At 44.7% G+C, this 17,671-nt stretch overlaps 1 protein-coding gene across 1 annotated transcript in view; it reads left to right on the top strand.

Moving 5' to 3' along the window:
• Positions 1 to 17,671, top strand: part of GGA2 (golgi associated, gamma adaptin ear containing, ARF binding protein 2) — a 31,196-nt gene extending 13,525 nt beyond the window's left edge. The window contains exons 6-17 of the mRNA XM_045542786.1: positions 1,131 to 1,234; positions 2,545 to 2,625; positions 3,204 to 3,341; positions 4,334 to 4,415; positions 7,126 to 7,251; positions 8,005 to 8,127; positions 8,411 to 8,439; positions 8,860 to 8,993; positions 10,648 to 10,805; positions 13,335 to 13,504; positions 14,415 to 14,525; positions 15,063 to 17,671. Coding sequence (XP_045398742.1) covers positions 1,131 to 1,234; positions 2,545 to 2,625; positions 3,204 to 3,341; positions 4,334 to 4,415; positions 7,126 to 7,251; positions 8,005 to 8,127; positions 8,411 to 8,439; positions 8,860 to 8,993; positions 10,648 to 10,805; positions 13,335 to 13,504; positions 14,415 to 14,525; positions 15,063 to 15,173 — 1,367 coding nt within the window. The 3' untranslated portion in view covers positions 15,174 to 17,671. The remainder of the gene's footprint in view (positions 1 to 1,130; positions 1,235 to 2,544; positions 2,626 to 3,203; positions 3,342 to 4,333; positions 4,416 to 7,125; positions 7,252 to 8,004; positions 8,128 to 8,410; positions 8,440 to 8,859; positions 8,994 to 10,647; positions 10,806 to 13,334; positions 13,505 to 14,414; positions 14,526 to 15,062) is intronic.

Here is a 17,671-nt window from a genome sequence, read left to right as displayed (position 1 = left end):
GTCTTCCTCTCAGCCAGGGTCTTCCTGCTGTTCCCGCTCCTCAGATTAGACAGCTGTCACTTGTTATTCAGGGGGTGGGAGGGTGGGCAGGGCCTGTCTGTTGTGATTAAGCCTCAGCCTTAGACAGACACCGTGTCCCTGGGTCTTGATAGGACCTATTTGTGATCCTGCCCCACCCCACCATAGGTCTGGGTCCAGGACATAATTCCTGCCCCGCTGCTTCCAAACTCCTTCTCCAGCTGCAGTGAGTTTCCACCACTGCTCTAAGGACTATAGGGTTTCTTGCCCTGCCCGGAGCAGTTTAAGACTTTTGTTCTGCAGAGAGAGAAGGATTTAGGTGGAGCCTCGCACCTTCTTACTCTTTTCGTGAGGTCCCTGGAGAACAGCTTATTTTCTCTGTGTTGCAACCCCCAGAAGTTCTATATTCTCTTGCTAGCTTACACTGGCCTGTAAATGATTTTTAAGCAATTTCAGCTGAGTTATTTTTATTGGTATTGCCTCTTGTCTCTCCTTGGGGGCATTGTTTTTGTTAGATTTCAGGTTAATTGGTTGTTGCCCTGTGATCTCAGCTCTCTGAAGGATTCAGGAAAGTTGTGAATTTGCACGTTGTCCAGTGTTTTGTTGTTGTCACAATGGGGGTGGTGCTGATCCCACTTTTGTGCATCCTGTCTGGCAGGTGAGAGTCTGAATTCCTTTTATATTGGGCTCTTCAGAAGAAGGAACCCAGGTTCAGGGTGGACTATTATTCTATCTATATGCACTCACTTAACATTTTTAGGAGCTTCATCAGGGATCCCACAGTAATTTCTGGGCCCTGGGAAGTTATGTAGCTGCATAAAATGATCGATATTTTTATAGCAAGTCTAAGGCCCACAGACTTACAGGCCTTAGAGACTGGTTCTTCTGACGTGGCTGGCTCTGGTGCCCCTGACTTCGTGGTGGTTCCTTGGATTCTCCAGAGAGGTGATACAGAGCCTCATTCATACCCTGGTGTATTCTTTTAAGGCCGTTGACAGTGTTTTCCTCTTGGAGTATCAGGAACTAGTGGTTTCTGGACTTTATTTGGGATTCTAGCTGAAGTCACTGAGTGTCCATATCAGTGTCTTAACTTTGTGAATTGCATGTTTTAGGAATTATAAAACAAGACCCTAAGCTACCAGTGGATAAAATCTTACCCCCGCCTTCCCCCTGGCCCAAGAGCTCGATCTTTGATGCTGATGAAGAAAAGTCAAAGGTAAGGAACCTCTCCCTGACCTCAGTGGCCTACATGGAGTATAGTCAGACACTTTCTCTTAGGGACTCTCCTTGAAGTGTCCTCTGATCCCTGAACCAGAGTGGAGAATGTGAGGAGGTGGTTGGTGAGTTCTCTGCAGAGAGGCCCTTAGAAGTAAAGGAGCAGAAGGTTTGGGTATGGTCTGCACGGATGGGCCAGATAATAACTGCTGTGTTCTTTGTGTCCTCCCACTTGTCGTTACAAGCGTTTCTGGGGGCAAGAAGGTTCAAAAGGACAACCCAAGGGCAGTGTGGGGCATGTGGTGGGTGTGTGAGCCTGCCCTCACCTATTTTCTTTCTACTGTGGCCTCCCAGAATTGTTGGCCTTGGGACATCAGTAAGGAGAGGGAAGAGAAGAGGAAGGTGGTCAAAACCTAGCCAGGACCCGGGGGTAACACTGTAGTGCCTGTGAATGGGGAGATTGCTTTTGGTCGTTACTCTTCTTGGTCAGTCACAAGGTCTGGGAAGCATGGTATCAGGACAGCTCCATGCCACAGACGCTCTTCTGTTTGGTCTGCTCTGCCTGCCAGTTACACCCTCTCACTGTGCCCTTCCCTTCATTCTGATGCTCAGCGGCTGTCAGGTCACTGTTTTCAGAACAAGCCAGGCTAGTCTAGGTTCTGGCTGCATTGCTCTCTGGCTCCTCTCCTACTTAGTGTCTTAAGTTTGCAGACGGTGGGAGGAGCTAGGGAGGAGGTGTGGAGTGACTTCTGAGAAAGTTAGAATCCTGCCTCACTGGGGCTCATTATCGCCATCTTTCCTGCCATCCATCTGACAAAGATTGAGCAACTCCTGTGTGCCAGGCACTTCTTCCAGGCATTGGGAACAAAGTGACAAACAAGATGACCAAGGTCTGTCCCATCATAGAGCACATGGTCCAGGGCAACCTCAGCACTACTGACCTTTTGGGCCAGATAATTCTGTTGGGGGGGCGGGGCAGCTGTCCTGTGCTCTGTAGGATGTTTATAGCATGCCCGACCTCTACCCAGTAGGTGCCAGTAGCCTCCCCTCCCCAGTTGTGACAACCAAATGTCTCCAGACTTCGCCAGCCGTCCCCTGGGAGATACAATCCTCCCAACCCCGACCCCTTTGAAAAACCAGTGGTCTACTGGGATAGTCCTAGTACCCACATCATAGTATCATTGTGACCATCTGGTAAGATGATGCATATAAAATGTGTGTGCTGTTAGTGTTAATTCTTCTATTGCTGCTGCTTCCACTCTGGGCCTGAGGGAACTATGGTTTCACCTACTCCTCTTGTTCACTCCCCAGCTTCTGACAAGGCTTCTGAAGAGCAACCACCCTGAGGATCTTCAGGCTGCAAACCGGCTGATCAAGAATTTGGTCAAGGAGGTGGGCATTTTTCCAACTGGCTCGCTAGAACAAGGATTTGACAAAGGACAGTGTATATGCGTATGTGCTTGAGGGGGTGAATGAACAGTTGGTCGGAACAGTTGCCCAGGAAAAAGAACGGCCTCTTGTCCTTGAACTCTGGGGAACAGCCCTAAGGGCAGCAAGGTGGTGATTAGAAGCAGAAATCCTCCAGTAGATGTGAAGGCAAAAAAAAACCAAATCCTGCTACCATCTTTCCCAGCTGCTCTCATCCATGGTTCTCAAAACAATTTTTAGCTACTAGCTTCTGTCCCCAGGACAGGCATTGGTGTGGACAAAGTCCAGGCTTAAGAATCTTTTTTTCAGAGGGATTTGAGGCTGGTGGTACAATGGAGTAGGTCACCAGGCCTCAAACTGCATTATTCTCCCCAGGAATTCTGGGTTTTGAGTATTTTCTTTACCCACTCAGTGAGCATTCACTTTACCTTACTCCTGGTGACTCCCCTGAGCTTTCACCAGTGACCCTTTCTCATCCCTTGTTCAGGCTTCATCCAGGGTTTCTGCTTGCTCATTTCCAATCCTCCTTTTTCTCCCTAAAGGAACAAGAAAAATCAGAGAAGGTGTCCAGGAGAGTGAGTGCCGTGGAGGAAGTGCGAAGCCATGTGAAGGTGCTGCAGGAGATGCTGAGCGTGTACCGCAGGCCGGGGCAGGCCCCGCCAGACCAGGAGGCCCTGCAGGTGATCTGTCAGGGCTGACAAGAAACTGCACGTATTTATTCACGGTGTTTGATGTGTTTTGACCTGTATACTTCCTTGAAGCATCATCATGATCAAGATAGTAAATGTATCTGTCACCTCCCCAAACTTCATGTCCCTTTGTCATCCCTTCCTCTCCTCCCTGTCCCCCCATGGCCAAGCAACTGCTGATTTGCTTTCTGTTCTGATTAGTTTACAGTTCCTAGACTTGTATGAATGGTCTTTATTTTTGTCTAGTTTCTCTCACTCAGCATTGAGATCCATTGATGTTGCCCTATCAGTAGTTTTCTTTTTATTGCTGAGGAGTATTCCACTATATACATTCATTTATCTGTTGATGGACATTTGAGTTGTTTCTAGCTTCGGGTGAGTATGAATTAAGCTGCCATAAATAATTGTGTGCAGGATTTTGTGTGAATGTCTAGGTTTGAGATTGCTAGGTCATATGCTAAGTATATAGTTAACATTTTAAGAAACAGAGCATTATCCTTGGGATGGGGAAAACGGGACTTCACAGATGTCATTGAGGAGAATGAGGTTTGGCTCTAGGGGAGCCCTGTGGGCGGGCATCGTGGGAGTGTTACAAAGGGAATGCTGGCATCAGGCAACAGTGAGCACGGGCGGTTTGGATGTTAGTCATAAAGCAGGAGAAGTCAGCCTGTTGTTGGTGCTGTCCAGCCACGGGCAGAGCGAGGAGACTGAGGAAGAGGTGATGCTGTGCACATAGAGACAGTGAGTTTTTTCTGAGCTAAGGTCTTTGGTCATTTTTTTAACTTCTTTTATTTTGAAGAAAATCTTACACTTGTAGCCCATACTTTTTCTCAAACTTTTAACCTCCTGTGTTACTTCAAATCTGCAGTCATGAATTCAGAACAGACTGAAGCCACAGACTCTCCTGCATGCTTGATTGGAGGCACCTGGGGCCTTGTGTGTGGGCCTAGGTGTGTGTTGTGAACCAAGGTCTGTTTTTCCAGGTCGTGTATGAAAGGTGTGAAAAGCTGCGACCTACCCTGTTCCGGCTGGCAAGTGACACCACTGATGATGACGATGCTCTTGGTAACAGTTTTATTTCCCTAGGCATAGTTCGCACCCCAAGTGCAAAATAGACATAGTCCTTCTGTCGTGCTGCTCTGGTGCTAGGATCAAGACAGAGTGGACTTTGGGTTCTGTAGCAGTTGGGTTTGGGAAGGGCATGGCGTGAGTTGCTTTAGAGCTGATTTCAAGAAGATTCTAGGCTTGTGTAAGAAATCAGCAGCAGATCTGAAGCCTAGAAAGGGGTGGAAATTTACCATGGAGATTGGGTGTTAGAGAGGTAGAAGAAAATCCTACTGGAGGCTTGAGGGAAGGCTGAATGATCGATCCCACAGAGGTCAGAGAAACAGCTGGGGGTGGTGCATCTTGAAGGGATCACCAGGTTGTGTACTTCAGGGGCCAGGTAGGTCATCTAAATGAGCCAGGCCGATGGGATATGGTAGGGATGGTGGAGAATTGTCCATAGGTACTGAAACAATTTTAAAACTTTCTTATTATGGAAAATCTCAAAACATAAAAGAGGGGAATAGTAGGGTAAATCCTACGTATTCTTCACTCATCTTTACTAATTACCAGTTAATGGTGGATTTTCTTTTTTCTTTTTTTGTAACTAGCTGATCTTTGGATCTTACTTCATCTATACCTCTCTCTTTGTAACCACCCATACCCTAGTCTGTTTGGGAACAAATTCTAGACATGTCAAAATAACCAAATATTTGGCTAGTTTTCAAATTTCCCTAATCATTTCTCTCCTTAATCATCTCTGGATAACTTAGTAAAAAAAAAAAACCCAGCACACAAAAAACAGTTCTAAATCAGGCTCAAAAGCCACAGTTTGTAATTGCTTGATATTTCTCCAGTCTTTTAACGGATAGCACACACCTGACCTCCCTTCCATCTCTCTTTATCTTGCATGAAAGGTAGTTCCTTTGCCTTGTAGAGTTCTATTGGTCTGTTTTGCTCATTGCATCCCCCATGATGATGTTTAATGTTTCTGTTTCTGATATTTCTTTTTTTTTTTTTTGAGACAGAGTCTCGCTCTGTTGCCTGGGCTAGAGTGAGTGCCGTGGCATCAGCCTAGCTCACAGCAACCTCAAACTCCTGGGCTTAAGCGATCCTACTGCCTCAGCGTCCCGAGTAGCTGGGACTACAGGCATGAGCCACCGTGCCCAGCTACTTTTTTCTATATATATTTTTAGTTAGCCAGATAATTTCTTTCTATTTTTGGTAGAGACGGGGTCTCGCTCTTGGTCAGGCTGGTCTCGAACTCCTGAGCTCCAGCAATCTGCCCACCTCGGCCTCCCAGAGTGCTAGGATTACAGGCATGAGCCACCGCGCCCGGCCTTGTTTCTGATATTTCTTTTTATAGCCAATTGGACTGGGGGCTTGATCAGTTCAGGTTCAGTTGTGGGAGTGTCAAGAATACATCATAGATAGTTGTTCAGGAGGCCCATAGTATCTGGTTGTCTGGTTTTTTTGTGATGTAATTATTGTCTAAACTCATTGTATTCTCAGTGATTGCAGTGAGGTCAGAGGTAGTCAAATTTAAGTTTTTAAACCACTTGCACATGCCAAATGAAATACTTTACATTGAATTCAACTCCATGTTGCCAGTTTGCAATCTTTGTCCACAGTCAAAAAATTGGCGGGAAATAAGCAGTTGGTCCCCCCTGAGAAATAATCTTCCAGCACTTTGGCCTGCAGTGTTTGTTATACATCACCCCAGCCCTGTTGCTATTCTGTCTCTCCTAGGAGAGAGTTGTCTGCAGGTAAACCAGACCATGGGATGCTCATGCAGATTTTGAAATCCAGTGTGTGTTTTATGATATTTGGTGGTTTTTTTGTTTGTTTTTGAGACAGGGTCTTGCTCTATTGCCCAGGCTAGAGTGCAGTGACGTCATTATAGCTCACTGTACCCTCAAACTTCTGGCTCAAATGATCTTCCTGCCACAGGTTCCCGAGTAGCTATGACTGCAGGTGCCTGCCACCACTCCTGGCTCATTTTTCTGTTTTTTTGTAGAGACAGGGTCTCCCTATATTGTTCAAGCTGGTCTCAAACTCATGGCCTCAAGTGATCCTCCCTCACTGGCCTCCCCAAAGTTCCAGGATTACAGCATGAGCCACCACACCTGGCCCTAGTGTTTTATACTTTGGCATGTTTCAGTTTGGATGCCAAAATTTTGTGAGAAATACATGATATGTATTTAATATTTTTTAAAATTTATAGGTTAAAAAGTAGATTCTCATGCCAATTTATTACCTAAATACTTAAAAGCTTTCTAATAACTGAGTCAAGTACTAAGAAATTCTTTCAATATTTGTATCCACATTAACAAAACAGCTTCAGGTTTTAATTTTAAATTAATTAAAAATTAAAGGCCAGGTGCAGTGGCCTGGGAAACATAGCAAGACCTCATCTCTACAGACAACAAAAAAAGAAATAAAAGTTTTAGTTCCTCATTGAAAGAGCTATATTTAGAGTTCTTACTGGCAGCCATTATGTTGGACAGCGCAGACATAGAAGGTAAAAAAAATTTGCTTCCTTCTACATTGGGAACTAATAGTATTAGGGCTCAGAGATTAAGTGCTAGGCCTGATTACATGATCTTGGGGCAAGAGGCACAGATAACCTGAACCTAGTCAGGCCGCGTGTAGGCTGCTCTGCGGAATGGCTTAGATTGTTGAGATTGTTGGTAGTTAAACCAGGGGTTCTGATTCTTCTCTCATTCTTCAGCCGAGATTCTCCAAGCAAATGATCTCCTCACCCAAGGAGTTCTGCTGTACAAACAGGTGATGGAGGGCCGTGTCACCTTTGGAAACACAGTGACCAGCTCAGTGGGAGACATACCTGTCTCCAGAGGTATGTTTGAAAGCCTCTCGCCGTCTTCTGCCTTGAGGCAGCCTGCAAATCCCAGGAAAGAAACAGGTCCTCAGAATGTTCTGGGTTGTGGCACAGAAACGAGAGAACTTGCCCTCTCATCCCTTTCCTGTGAAAACAGATTTCACCTAGCCTGACTGTGCCACAGGAGCCATTGCAGGCTGACTGCCAGGCTGGACCTCAGCTTTGGCGACGCATGGAAGCAGATGGCTGAGTTGTGCCTGGGTTTGCATTCTCATGAGTGCTTACTTATGGGACCAAAGAAATGGTTTTCCTCAGTGGTTCCTAGTGCCAGGTTAGCTGTGTCAGAATCACCCGGAACACTGGTTAAATTGCAGACCGTTAGGTCCCTGGTTTGAACCTTGTGAATCAGGACCGCCTGGAGCTGGGCCTGGGTATTATCTGTTTATCGGGCACTGTGGGAGATTCTGACTCGCTGTGGTCAGAAACCTCAAAGGCCTTGAGCTGGAAAAGTTCCAGTCTGCCCCTGTCCAGGGTGATAGGACCTGTAGAGGAAGACCCTGTGATCTCTGGGGTCGGAAGGCAGCCCTCCGACTACCTCATGGTCCAGATGCCAGCTCAGGCTGTGTGTCAGGACACGCTGCTGAGGTGAAAGGTTCTTGGGGGCAGGGTGTTATCTTTTGATTAGGAGGAGCCTGAGAGAAGCTGATAGGATTTAAGGGGAGACTTTGCTCTAGTGTATTACTTATTTTTCTAACCTTACATGTTTTCTAGTCTTTCAGAATCCAACTGGCTGCATGAAAAACTGTACCCTGATTGACTTAGAGGTGGATGATGGATCTGAGCAGGCTGGGACTGTGGCACCATCTTTGCTTCATCAAGACCTGGCAGCCTTGGGTGAGGGGGATATTTAGTGGGAGCAGACTCAGAATGGTTCTGAGTAGGGAGAGAAAAAGGTGATTCCACCCAGGGAGCGTAAGCTGCCTTTGAGGCAATGGGGTGTGCTGGGCAGTTCAGAGAAGTCCCCTTTGCACATTACTCATAGATTTGCCAAGGATGAGTTGAGTGACCTTGGGTAAGTCGTTCCTAAATGTCCTAGAAAGGGTGAACGTGGTATCGATCTCTGCCTTGAAGCAGGTGAAGTTACTGTTGTGCATCTCATTCTGTTCTTTCCTTACAGGAATTGGTGATGCTCCTGTTACGAATAAGGTAAGGAAGCTCTTGCCAGGGCCCAGAGAGAGGAAGGTAGGGTCTCTCAAACCTGCCTTCATGAGGCAGTGCTACGTGGCAGGGAAAGAGGTGCGGTTGCGCTCTCCTGGCTTGAGATTCATGGACTTGGAGGTCAAAAGCCTCTTCCTCATTCATACTGTCTTGCTGGAATCCCCCAAGGGGAGACATCTTTTTCCTCTCCTTACTCCTTCCCTCTTCAGTTGCACTGGGCTCCTGCTTCCTGAAAGTCTGCTCAGGAGACACATGTTCTCTTGCCCTTTCCTTCTCCTCCTACCCCAAGAAATATGATAAGTTTGGGCTGAACCAGCTTTGGTGTGCTCAGGAGAGCTGTGCCACAGTTTTACCATGGCCGATGGTCGTCATACCCTGGCCTTCCTTTAACCATTCCTGGTTTGACAGGTTGCTGTTCCGAATTGCTATAAGGAAAAGAGGAATCCCTCTGCCAGCACACTGCCAGGTGGTGGCATTCAGAGCCCTTCTGCGGACCGGAACTTGCTGGATCTCCTCTCACCACAGCCATCCCCCGGCCCTCCGTGAGTGTTACGGGCAAGGGAAGTGGAAGGGTCTGGCTGCCGCGTACAGTTCCCTCTCGTCACACAAGGGCCAGGGAATGGTGCTTTGGGAGCCAGAGATCTCTCAACCCTAGAGGGGTGTCTTCTTTCTATTGAAAGTTTAATCTGCTCCCACTTTTCTCCTTTTAACCCCCTTCCTAAGTCATCAGAAAACACATGATTTGGCCAGGACATCTGAAAAGGGGTTTATTTAAGAACTGGCAATAGTAGATGATAGTGATGTTTTTGCTATTTATTTATTTTTTCCCAATTTGCCATGTAATTTGAAGTTAAGCAAAATTTGAACATTAGAGAAATATCTAACAGAAAGTGCTAAATACCATCCCTTAAGAACAATGTTGAATATTCCTTCTTTGCTTTTTTTTTTTTCTTTTTGATTTTTTTGTTTTTGAGACAGGATCTCACTCTGTCACCCAGGCTGGAGTGCTCATAGCTCACTGCAACCTCCAACTCCTGGGCTCAAGCGATCCTCCCACTTTAACCTCCACAGTAGCTGAGACAACAGGCGCATGCCACCACACCCGGCTAATTTTTAAATTTTTTGTAGAGATGGGGTTTTGCTATGTTTCCCAGACTATTGGCCTCAAGCAATCCTCCTGCCCTGGCCTTCCAAAGTGTTGGGATTACAGGCATGAGCCACTGCACTCACCCTCTTTGCTTTTTTCTATTGTGGCTAATTTTTACACAAGTGGGATTATAATTTACAATCTCTACTCCAGCATGACCTTTTTGTATCATGTTATATCTTTGACACATTTCCGTATCAGTTTATGTGAATATGCCTCATTCTTTTTAATAGCTACATTATAATTCATTATGTGAATATATTTAATCATTTCCCTCTTACAGACATTTACGTAATCTCCAGTTTGGGCACTTGGGGGAATGTTTTTATAGTATAGATTCCTAAAAGTAGGTTCTCTAAAGTATGAAATGTAAAAACATTTTCATAGATCCTGTCCATTTGCCTCTGGAAAAGTAGTAGTTTGCCTTCCCCCAAACAGTCTAAAGAGTGCCTGTGTTTCCAACAGAACAGGGCTGTGGCAGAAATAGGAGATGTGCAAAGAGTTCCTTTCTTTTGCTACCCAAAAGTTGTTTCTTGTGGTTTTATTTTTTCAGCCACTCAATAGAGTAGTTTACTTCACCTCTCTGGACTTTAGTTTTCCAAAATGTTTTCAGTTTGTGTTCCTAATGGACAAAATCATGACGTGTAAAGTGGTCAGTGTAATTTGTGTATCATCTGCCTAGCTCATGTCACTCTGGTGATCACATTTGGTAAACAACCTGACTGAGCTACTTGTTGTCACAGACTGCCTGGCAACTACAACATGAATAACCATAATAATAGTAGCTCTAGTTTATTGGGTTCTTATTCTGTGCTGACACTCTAAATGCTTTCCATATGTTGTTTCATTTAATTCTTATGACAGCTCTTTGAGGTAAATACTTAATGTTATTCCCGTTTAACAGATGGGGAAACTGAGGTATAGGTTAGCTCACTTGTCTGAAGTTATATATTTTTTTCCTTTCTTACTTTCTTCAGAAAACCTAAGCACAGATTCCTGAAATTCTCTACAAGTTTTGCTAGTCTTTGATATTTTTTATTTCTTTGCAGGAATTATGTCTCACAGAAAAGTATCCCCAAGGAAGTGCCACCAGGTACTAAGTCCTCCCCAGGTTGGTCCTGGGAGACTGGCCCATTGGCTTCTTGCCCATCTTCACAGAATACGCCTCTGGCTCAGGTGTTTGTCCCTTTGGAGTCTGTTAAGCCCAGTAAGTACAGTTTCACCCCCCTTTTGTTTCCAGAAAGTCTCTTAGACTCCCAGCTTTTCCCATTCCAGATTGGTAGAGGTGGCCCTTAAATTTGAAAAATGAATGAGAGAGATTTTTGCAAGGAGCAGAGAGTAAGAGTTCCTTCTTGGTCGTTTAGCTAATACTTTTCTTAGTCGTCTTAGTGTTGACACTAAAGGATATTAGCAGACAGAATGTAATGAAGAGGCTTATTACTGAGGGACGTGATGTTCATTTGGAATCCAAGAAGGGAATGTTTAATGTGGCCTAGAATGACAGGGAACTGGTAGAATTCGAAGGAAAAGAAGAATTTTGCTAGTGATCCTCGTTTGGTAGTGCTCTTCATTAAAGCAGAAAAGTGGACATTACCTCTGTTACAAAGGAAAGGAAACTTGGAAGGCCCAGCTAGTTAAGGTGCCTGTGGTCTAGTCCCTGTACTAGCGTGCAGAGCTGCAAACAGCTCAGGTCTTTGGTTCCAAGGCCAGAGCCGTCCTGTGGCTTGGTGTGGCAGGGTCAGATTGCAGAGGGCCCTGGAAGCCAGGCACACAGGTCTGAAATTATTACAAAACAAACTTTAAAATAACATTAAGGCTGGATGTGGTGTCTCACGCCTGTAATCCTAGCAGTTTGGGAGGCTGAGATGGGAGGATTGCTTGAGACCAGTTGTTTGAGATCATCCTGAGCAAGGGCAAGACCCCATCTCTACAGAAAATAGAAAAATTAGCCGGGCATTGTGGCACATGCCTGTATTCCCAGCTACTCAGGAGGCTGAGGCTGGAGGATCACTTGAGCCCAGGAGTTTGAGCTTGCCGTGAGCTATGATGATGCCACTGCACTCTAGCCTGGATGACAAAGCGAGACCCTGTCTCAAGGGGAAAAAAAAACCCAAAAAACATTAAAAACAAAAATACATGTTTACTGTAGAGTTTTAGAAAAGATAAAGCAGAAAAGTAAAATTACCTGTACCATAATCAGCCAGAGATGGGAGTTCTGTTAATGTTCTAATATATTTCTTCTTATCCGTGTACATATAGGTACATACAATTCTTAATAAATTGATACCACAGCATGTATGGGTTGCTTTATATTCTGTTTTATTTACTGTTACATAAAAAGCCTGTACCATTTTTTCATGCCCTTGTTCTTCAAAAACTTGATTTTTAATGAATCTGTACCACTAAATAGATGTATCATAATTCATTTATTCAGTCCCTTTCTGAAGGGTAGTTTGTTACTTTCTGTTTGCTGTTAAAATAGTGCTACCAAGAACGTCTTAGGACATCTTTGATATATTCCTGATTTTTAGGAGATCTTCTTAAAAGTAATGAAATGCTGGATTTAGACATCTAAAATTTTGATCTGCATTACCAATTTCCCTTCTAAAGAGGTTACTTTTAAATCTTTGGCAGTTTCATTATTAAACTATATTTTTATAATGTACTTTTTTTTTGAGAGAGAGAGAGAGAGACAGGGACTCACTCTGTAGCCCAGGGCAGTCCTCAGCCTCCTGAGTAGCTGGGACCACAAGTGTGCCATTACACCTGGCTAATTTTTGAACTTTTTTTGTAGAGATGGGTCTCGCTGTGTTGCCCAGGCTGGTCTTTGGACTCTTGGCCTCAAGTGATCCTCCTGCTTTGGCCTCCCAGAGTGCTGGGATTACAGAGATGAGCCACCGTGCCCGGCCTATAATGTACATTTTGATAACTGATGTTTGGCATGAGATATAAGGGTCTTCATTAAAATTTCTTTCCAGATGGTTAGCCAGTGATCTGAGTGCCATTCATTGAATCAACCACTGATTTTGAAATATGTATTATCATGTTACAGTCTCATATTTGAGTCTGTTCTATGTTCTGTTCTATACCACTTTACTTGAGTTGCAGTTTTACCTGAATATTTGCTAATGCAAATGTCCTGCTCCTCTTTTGTTTCTTGGTTAGACTCATATTTTTTCCCCTTCAAATTAACATTAGAATCACTTCTTATCTAAATTAAAACAATCTTTAGGATTTCCATTGGAATTTTATTAAACATATTAGAGGAGATTTGATATCTTTACAGTTTTGTACAATTAAATATTAACATGAAAGTGTGTGTTGGGGGTGTTGTCATATGAAAGAGACCAGAAGGAAAAAATTTCCAGTGTTAGCAGTGTTTATTTCTGGGTAGAATTAGGTGATTTTTATATTTCATTCTCTGTAATTCTGTATTTTGTATAGTGCTCATGCATGATGTTACTCATACTTAAATCTCCCTCAAAATAAATATTCTTCAAAACTGGTAATGTGCTTAGGATGATTGGATGGTGGGGAGAAGTCAGTCTGGACGGTCACAGGAGTCCAGCTAGAGTAATGAGGACTTGGATTGTGCTAGCGCAAAAGGGTTAAGTCTAAGGGATGTTCTGAATGGAAGAGCAGCAGCACTTGGTGATAATGTGCACACCTCTCCAGACTGGCTGTTGGGGGAGTTTATAGCAGGTGCTGACCCTTCTGGTTGGGCCCTCTCTCCCAGGCAGCCTGCCACCTCTGATCGTGTATGACCGCAATGGATTCAGAATTCTGCTCCACTTCTCCCAGACTGGGGCCCCTGGCCACCCCGAGGTGCAGGTGTTACTCTTGACCATGATGAGCACTGCTACTCAGCCTGTCTGGGACATCATGTTTCAGGTGGCTGTGCCAAAGGTGAGTTATCTGCTGGCTGCCTCCTTTGAACTTTTCAGTATTGGCTATCGTTTTTAAGCACTGGGTCCTTTGCTGGGACATCATCTGTTAGGTATAAGGGGAAAATCTTCATTCAAGCTAGTTGAAGATAAAGTGGCTTACCACACCCGGCGTTCCTGAATATCAGGACTTCAGATATGAGCGGATCCTGGTTCTTAAATGATTCCTGAAGCATCGTCTCTTTTCATCTCTTGACTTTGCTTTTCTCTTTGAAACTGTTCTCTGATCGTCTCTCTATAAAGCAGGATCATGGCTCCCAGGAACTCCAGGGTTGCCTAGTTCTTAACCCTTTTTATCTCAGAAAGAAACTCACATGACATGGGGCATGCATATTAATTAGCCAAGAAAGGACTATGATTGGCCTTGCTGACATTACTTTCATACCTTAGACCAATAACATGTGTCCAGGGATGTAAGGCACCTGGACAATTTGGGATGACATATCTACCCCTTTCCAAGGGAAGTAAGGCCCCACTGATTAACAGCCATTTTATAAATTTTTATAAATTATCAACCCCAGGCTCAGAAGTTAAGTATTTTGCCCAAGGTTACAGAGCTATTAAGAAGTAGAGTTAGAATTCGAGCCTAGATGTGCCCTGGCTATTTATGCTGCCTCTCAGATGCCAGCTGTTGACCACACAACCTCAGGTATATTCTGTATGTGGAAGGAAAGACCTCTTGGATCCTTTCATCAATTAGTGGGAGCTGTCTGCTTGGGCTTCCATGGGCGCCTTGGGATGTCATGCCTCCTGAGAAGCCCATTTCTCCTTGGAGGAGTAGGGTGGAGGTCAAGCTCCCGTTCACCTGATCTCCCTCATGGAACATGTAGTTTGTTAGGAATTTGTTACCTGTTGGGTTTTTTCCCCAATAGTCAATGAGAGTGAAGCTGCAGCCGGCATCCAGCTCCAAGCTTCCTGCATTCAGTCCTTTGATGCCTCCAGCTGTGATATCTCAGATGCTGCTGCTTGACAATCCACATAAAGTATGTTCTGGTATCTTTGGTAGCAGGGAAATGGGGACCCCTGAATTATAGGGAGGTAACTTTGTGGGTGGAGAAAGCCATATTGAGGCCTTGCTCTGAAGTCTCTGGTTTGGCTGGATGGGGCTGTGTGGATTATCCCTTGCTAGAGTCTATTTTCCTTTGGGGTTATTGAAAGAAGATCTGTGATGGATTTGTCATAGCTGGGAACCAAGGGAGGGACACATGAACTTTCTTAATCCCATGGAATCCCTTGAAAGGCTGAGGCCTGTCTCTCTTAGCTGGTCTCTGAATTGCAGTCCATCTTAGGACTGCATAAGTGTAGAAGGGCTCCCAGGATGTGTGCCTGGCTCCTTGCGTATGTAATCCCTAAGAGGCTAAGCCAGGGATGTCCATGTCATACAGTTGTTTGAAGCCCTCACTTGACTTGAATGAATACATATCTACTGTTCCTTGGTAACTCCTGGGTGGGTGAAACCTTTTACTCTGGGCTGGCCTCTGGGTACTCCTCACTAATTTAATGTATCTCTTATGTCCCAGGAACCTATCCGGTTACGGTATAAGCTGACATTCAACCAAGGTGGGCAGCCTTTCAGTGAAGTAGGAGAAGTGAAAGACTTTCCAGACCTGGCTGTCTTGGGTGCAGCCTAACTTTTCACAAGACGGACCCTTCAGTTCAAGCTTAGGCCAGCGTTACTTTGCTGTCTAGACCGGACTAATCACGGTGTTTTAGTGCACAGTGCCAAGAGTTCTATCCTGACATCAGGCTCTGGATGCTGACCTCTGACTTATTCTGCAGATACTGTGTGTGTGTGTGTGTGTGTGTGTGTGTGTGGGTGTGTGTGTGGGTGGGAGGGTGGGGGCGGGGGTGGGAGGGTAGAGCAGGGCTTGGGATGTGGGCAATGTGAGAAATGCTGAAGCATTTCTGATAATCATCTCTGCTACAATCATCTGTTACTGCATGTTAGTGGACACTGATGTCCATGCCTCAGGTTGGAGGTTTTATAAGCCAAAGTTTTTTTTTTTCATGTAGTGTTATCTTTCCATTCATCCACTTTGTGCCTTGTCAGCCTTTGAAAGTCTTGGTTGCTCCCAGGCTGTTGTTCTCAGGGACCTTAAAAGGGACCTGGTTGGTCTTGGGGCAGAGAGTGTCTTCTGGGGCACTCTCTTCCAAGAAAGACCTTGTCTCCATTTTCATTAGAGAATGCTGCTTGCATGTGTTTGGGAAGATCTTCTAAATGGAATACTTGTTGCACTGTTTCCAGGCAGGGGGCTGCTGTGAGACCAGAGGACCACACTTGGGGGACCAATCATGTCCTTCACCATTGTGCCTTAGAATTGCCCTTAGATGGACCCTCTGGGCAGGGGGGAAAGCAGATCCCAGGCCTTGTTCAGGCCTCAGCTTTTGTGGGTTGGGCAGCCAGTCTGGGCCCTTCCTCAGGACCCTCATCTCCATCCTCATCCTCTTTCTACACAATCATCTACTCAGAGTTCTTTGATTGTGACACCATGTTAGTCATTGTAAATTGTAGCTCACAGGCCAGCCCTTGCCTGTTGACTTCACAATCTAAGAATCAGAACTGTGATTCAGATAGACATGAAAAAGAGCTTAGCAGTGATTTAAGTGGTGACTAAATATAGAAAGTCATTGAATAAATACCACATAGCAAATGTACTTTGTGGAGTGTTGAGTAAGCAGAAGGTGCAAAGCCGATTGCATTTAGGGATGGTAGGTCTAAAGGGAGCTGTCTTCTAGTGAGAAGTAAGGAAAACTTCATAAAGGATGTAGTGCCTTAACTGCCTTGGTAAAGAGAGAAAACCTGAAGATATGATGAAAGCTGGAAAAGAGATGGATATTAGTTACATTTATAATCTGAAGGAAAGTTTCAGGTTTATAATCAATTCATACCTAGTGAGCTCCTACTGTGTGCTGGGAGCTCTGATGTGCATATTTAACAAGTCCTGCTTGGCCTGATCAGTGGGAGAAGGAACCGGAGTGAGCCTGGCTGAGCTGGTGCCGTGGAGGGCTTTGAAGTTGGAGCAGCTGATGTGGCCAGGTGGGGTTCTGCCTCAGAAGCTGCAAGGCTCTGTTTGGAGCTCTTAATCATGTGGTATTTTTACAATCTGATCTTTTGACTGCTGTGTATAGTTAGAAATCTGCGAACATTAATTGGTGGGCTGGGAACTGTAAAAGATCATCAAGAATGCTAATTTTTAAGCAAATGTGGAAACACATAAAGCAGATAAATGGATGGGGTGATTTCTTCATTTGGCATAATTCTCATGAGACTAATTTGAATGAAAAATTACTTTCATGCTCAAGTGTTCTATCAATACATAACTTTTACAGGCTGTATAGTTATTACATAAAGTCTTGAAGGAGGTACCCATCACAAAGACAATGTCTACCTGTGAAGTGTTTCCATCAAAATGGGTGAATGAGATGTACACATAAAAACAGGCCTTGTATCCTATACTTCAAAGTGAACTCACATTTAAGTACCTGAACATTCTTCTGTTTTCCAGGAGACAGACTCCCGGTGGTAGTCTCCTTAGGTATTAGATTATGGGTGAAAGGGGAGAAGGAAGGAGGGTGTCCTGAAAGTGGTCCTGGTTTATGTAATCAGTGCCTTCTAATTGCCAAGTTTAGTGACCACTTAGATCCTAGCCTTTATCCTTTCATTCACTCAAGTAATTATTGACCAACTACCCTGAGCCAGGCACTGTTGTAGGCACTGCAGATACAGCAGTGACAAAAGTCTGTGCTCTCAAGGATCTGCTGTTCTCTGGGGAGAGACAAGTTCGTAATGTGCCTGCTGGAGATTAGGCACAGATGGACCAGGGTTTTCTCCTATCCTGAGCTCAGCTAGGATCTTGTTGGCCTTTTTCTTAACCTGTCTCTGTGAATGCTTTTCTTCTTCTGTCCCTTAAATGTGGTGGTTCCCCAGGGTCTAATCCATAAGACTTTTCTAGGTCTACACACTGAGGCCTGGTAGTCAGTCCCCTCCAAACTGGTAGGTGGGTTGTGTGATAACCACTACCATAAGATACAGCAAACTACTAGAGAAGAGGGCTGCCTTTGAGCTATTGCTAAATGAAAAAATATCTTTGGGTCATAGAGTTACAGATAAAGTTTTCTTTAAATTTTA

This window comes from Lemur catta, chromosome 2, assembly GCF_020740605.2.
Source record: "Lemur catta isolate mLemCat1 chromosome 2, mLemCat1.pri, whole genome shotgun sequence".
Lineage (NCBI taxonomy): Eukaryota > Metazoa > Chordata > Mammalia > Primates > Lemuridae > Lemur > Lemur catta.
The sequence above is the reverse complement of the archived record's forward strand: the minus strand, read 5'-3'. Positions and strand labels throughout refer to the sequence as shown.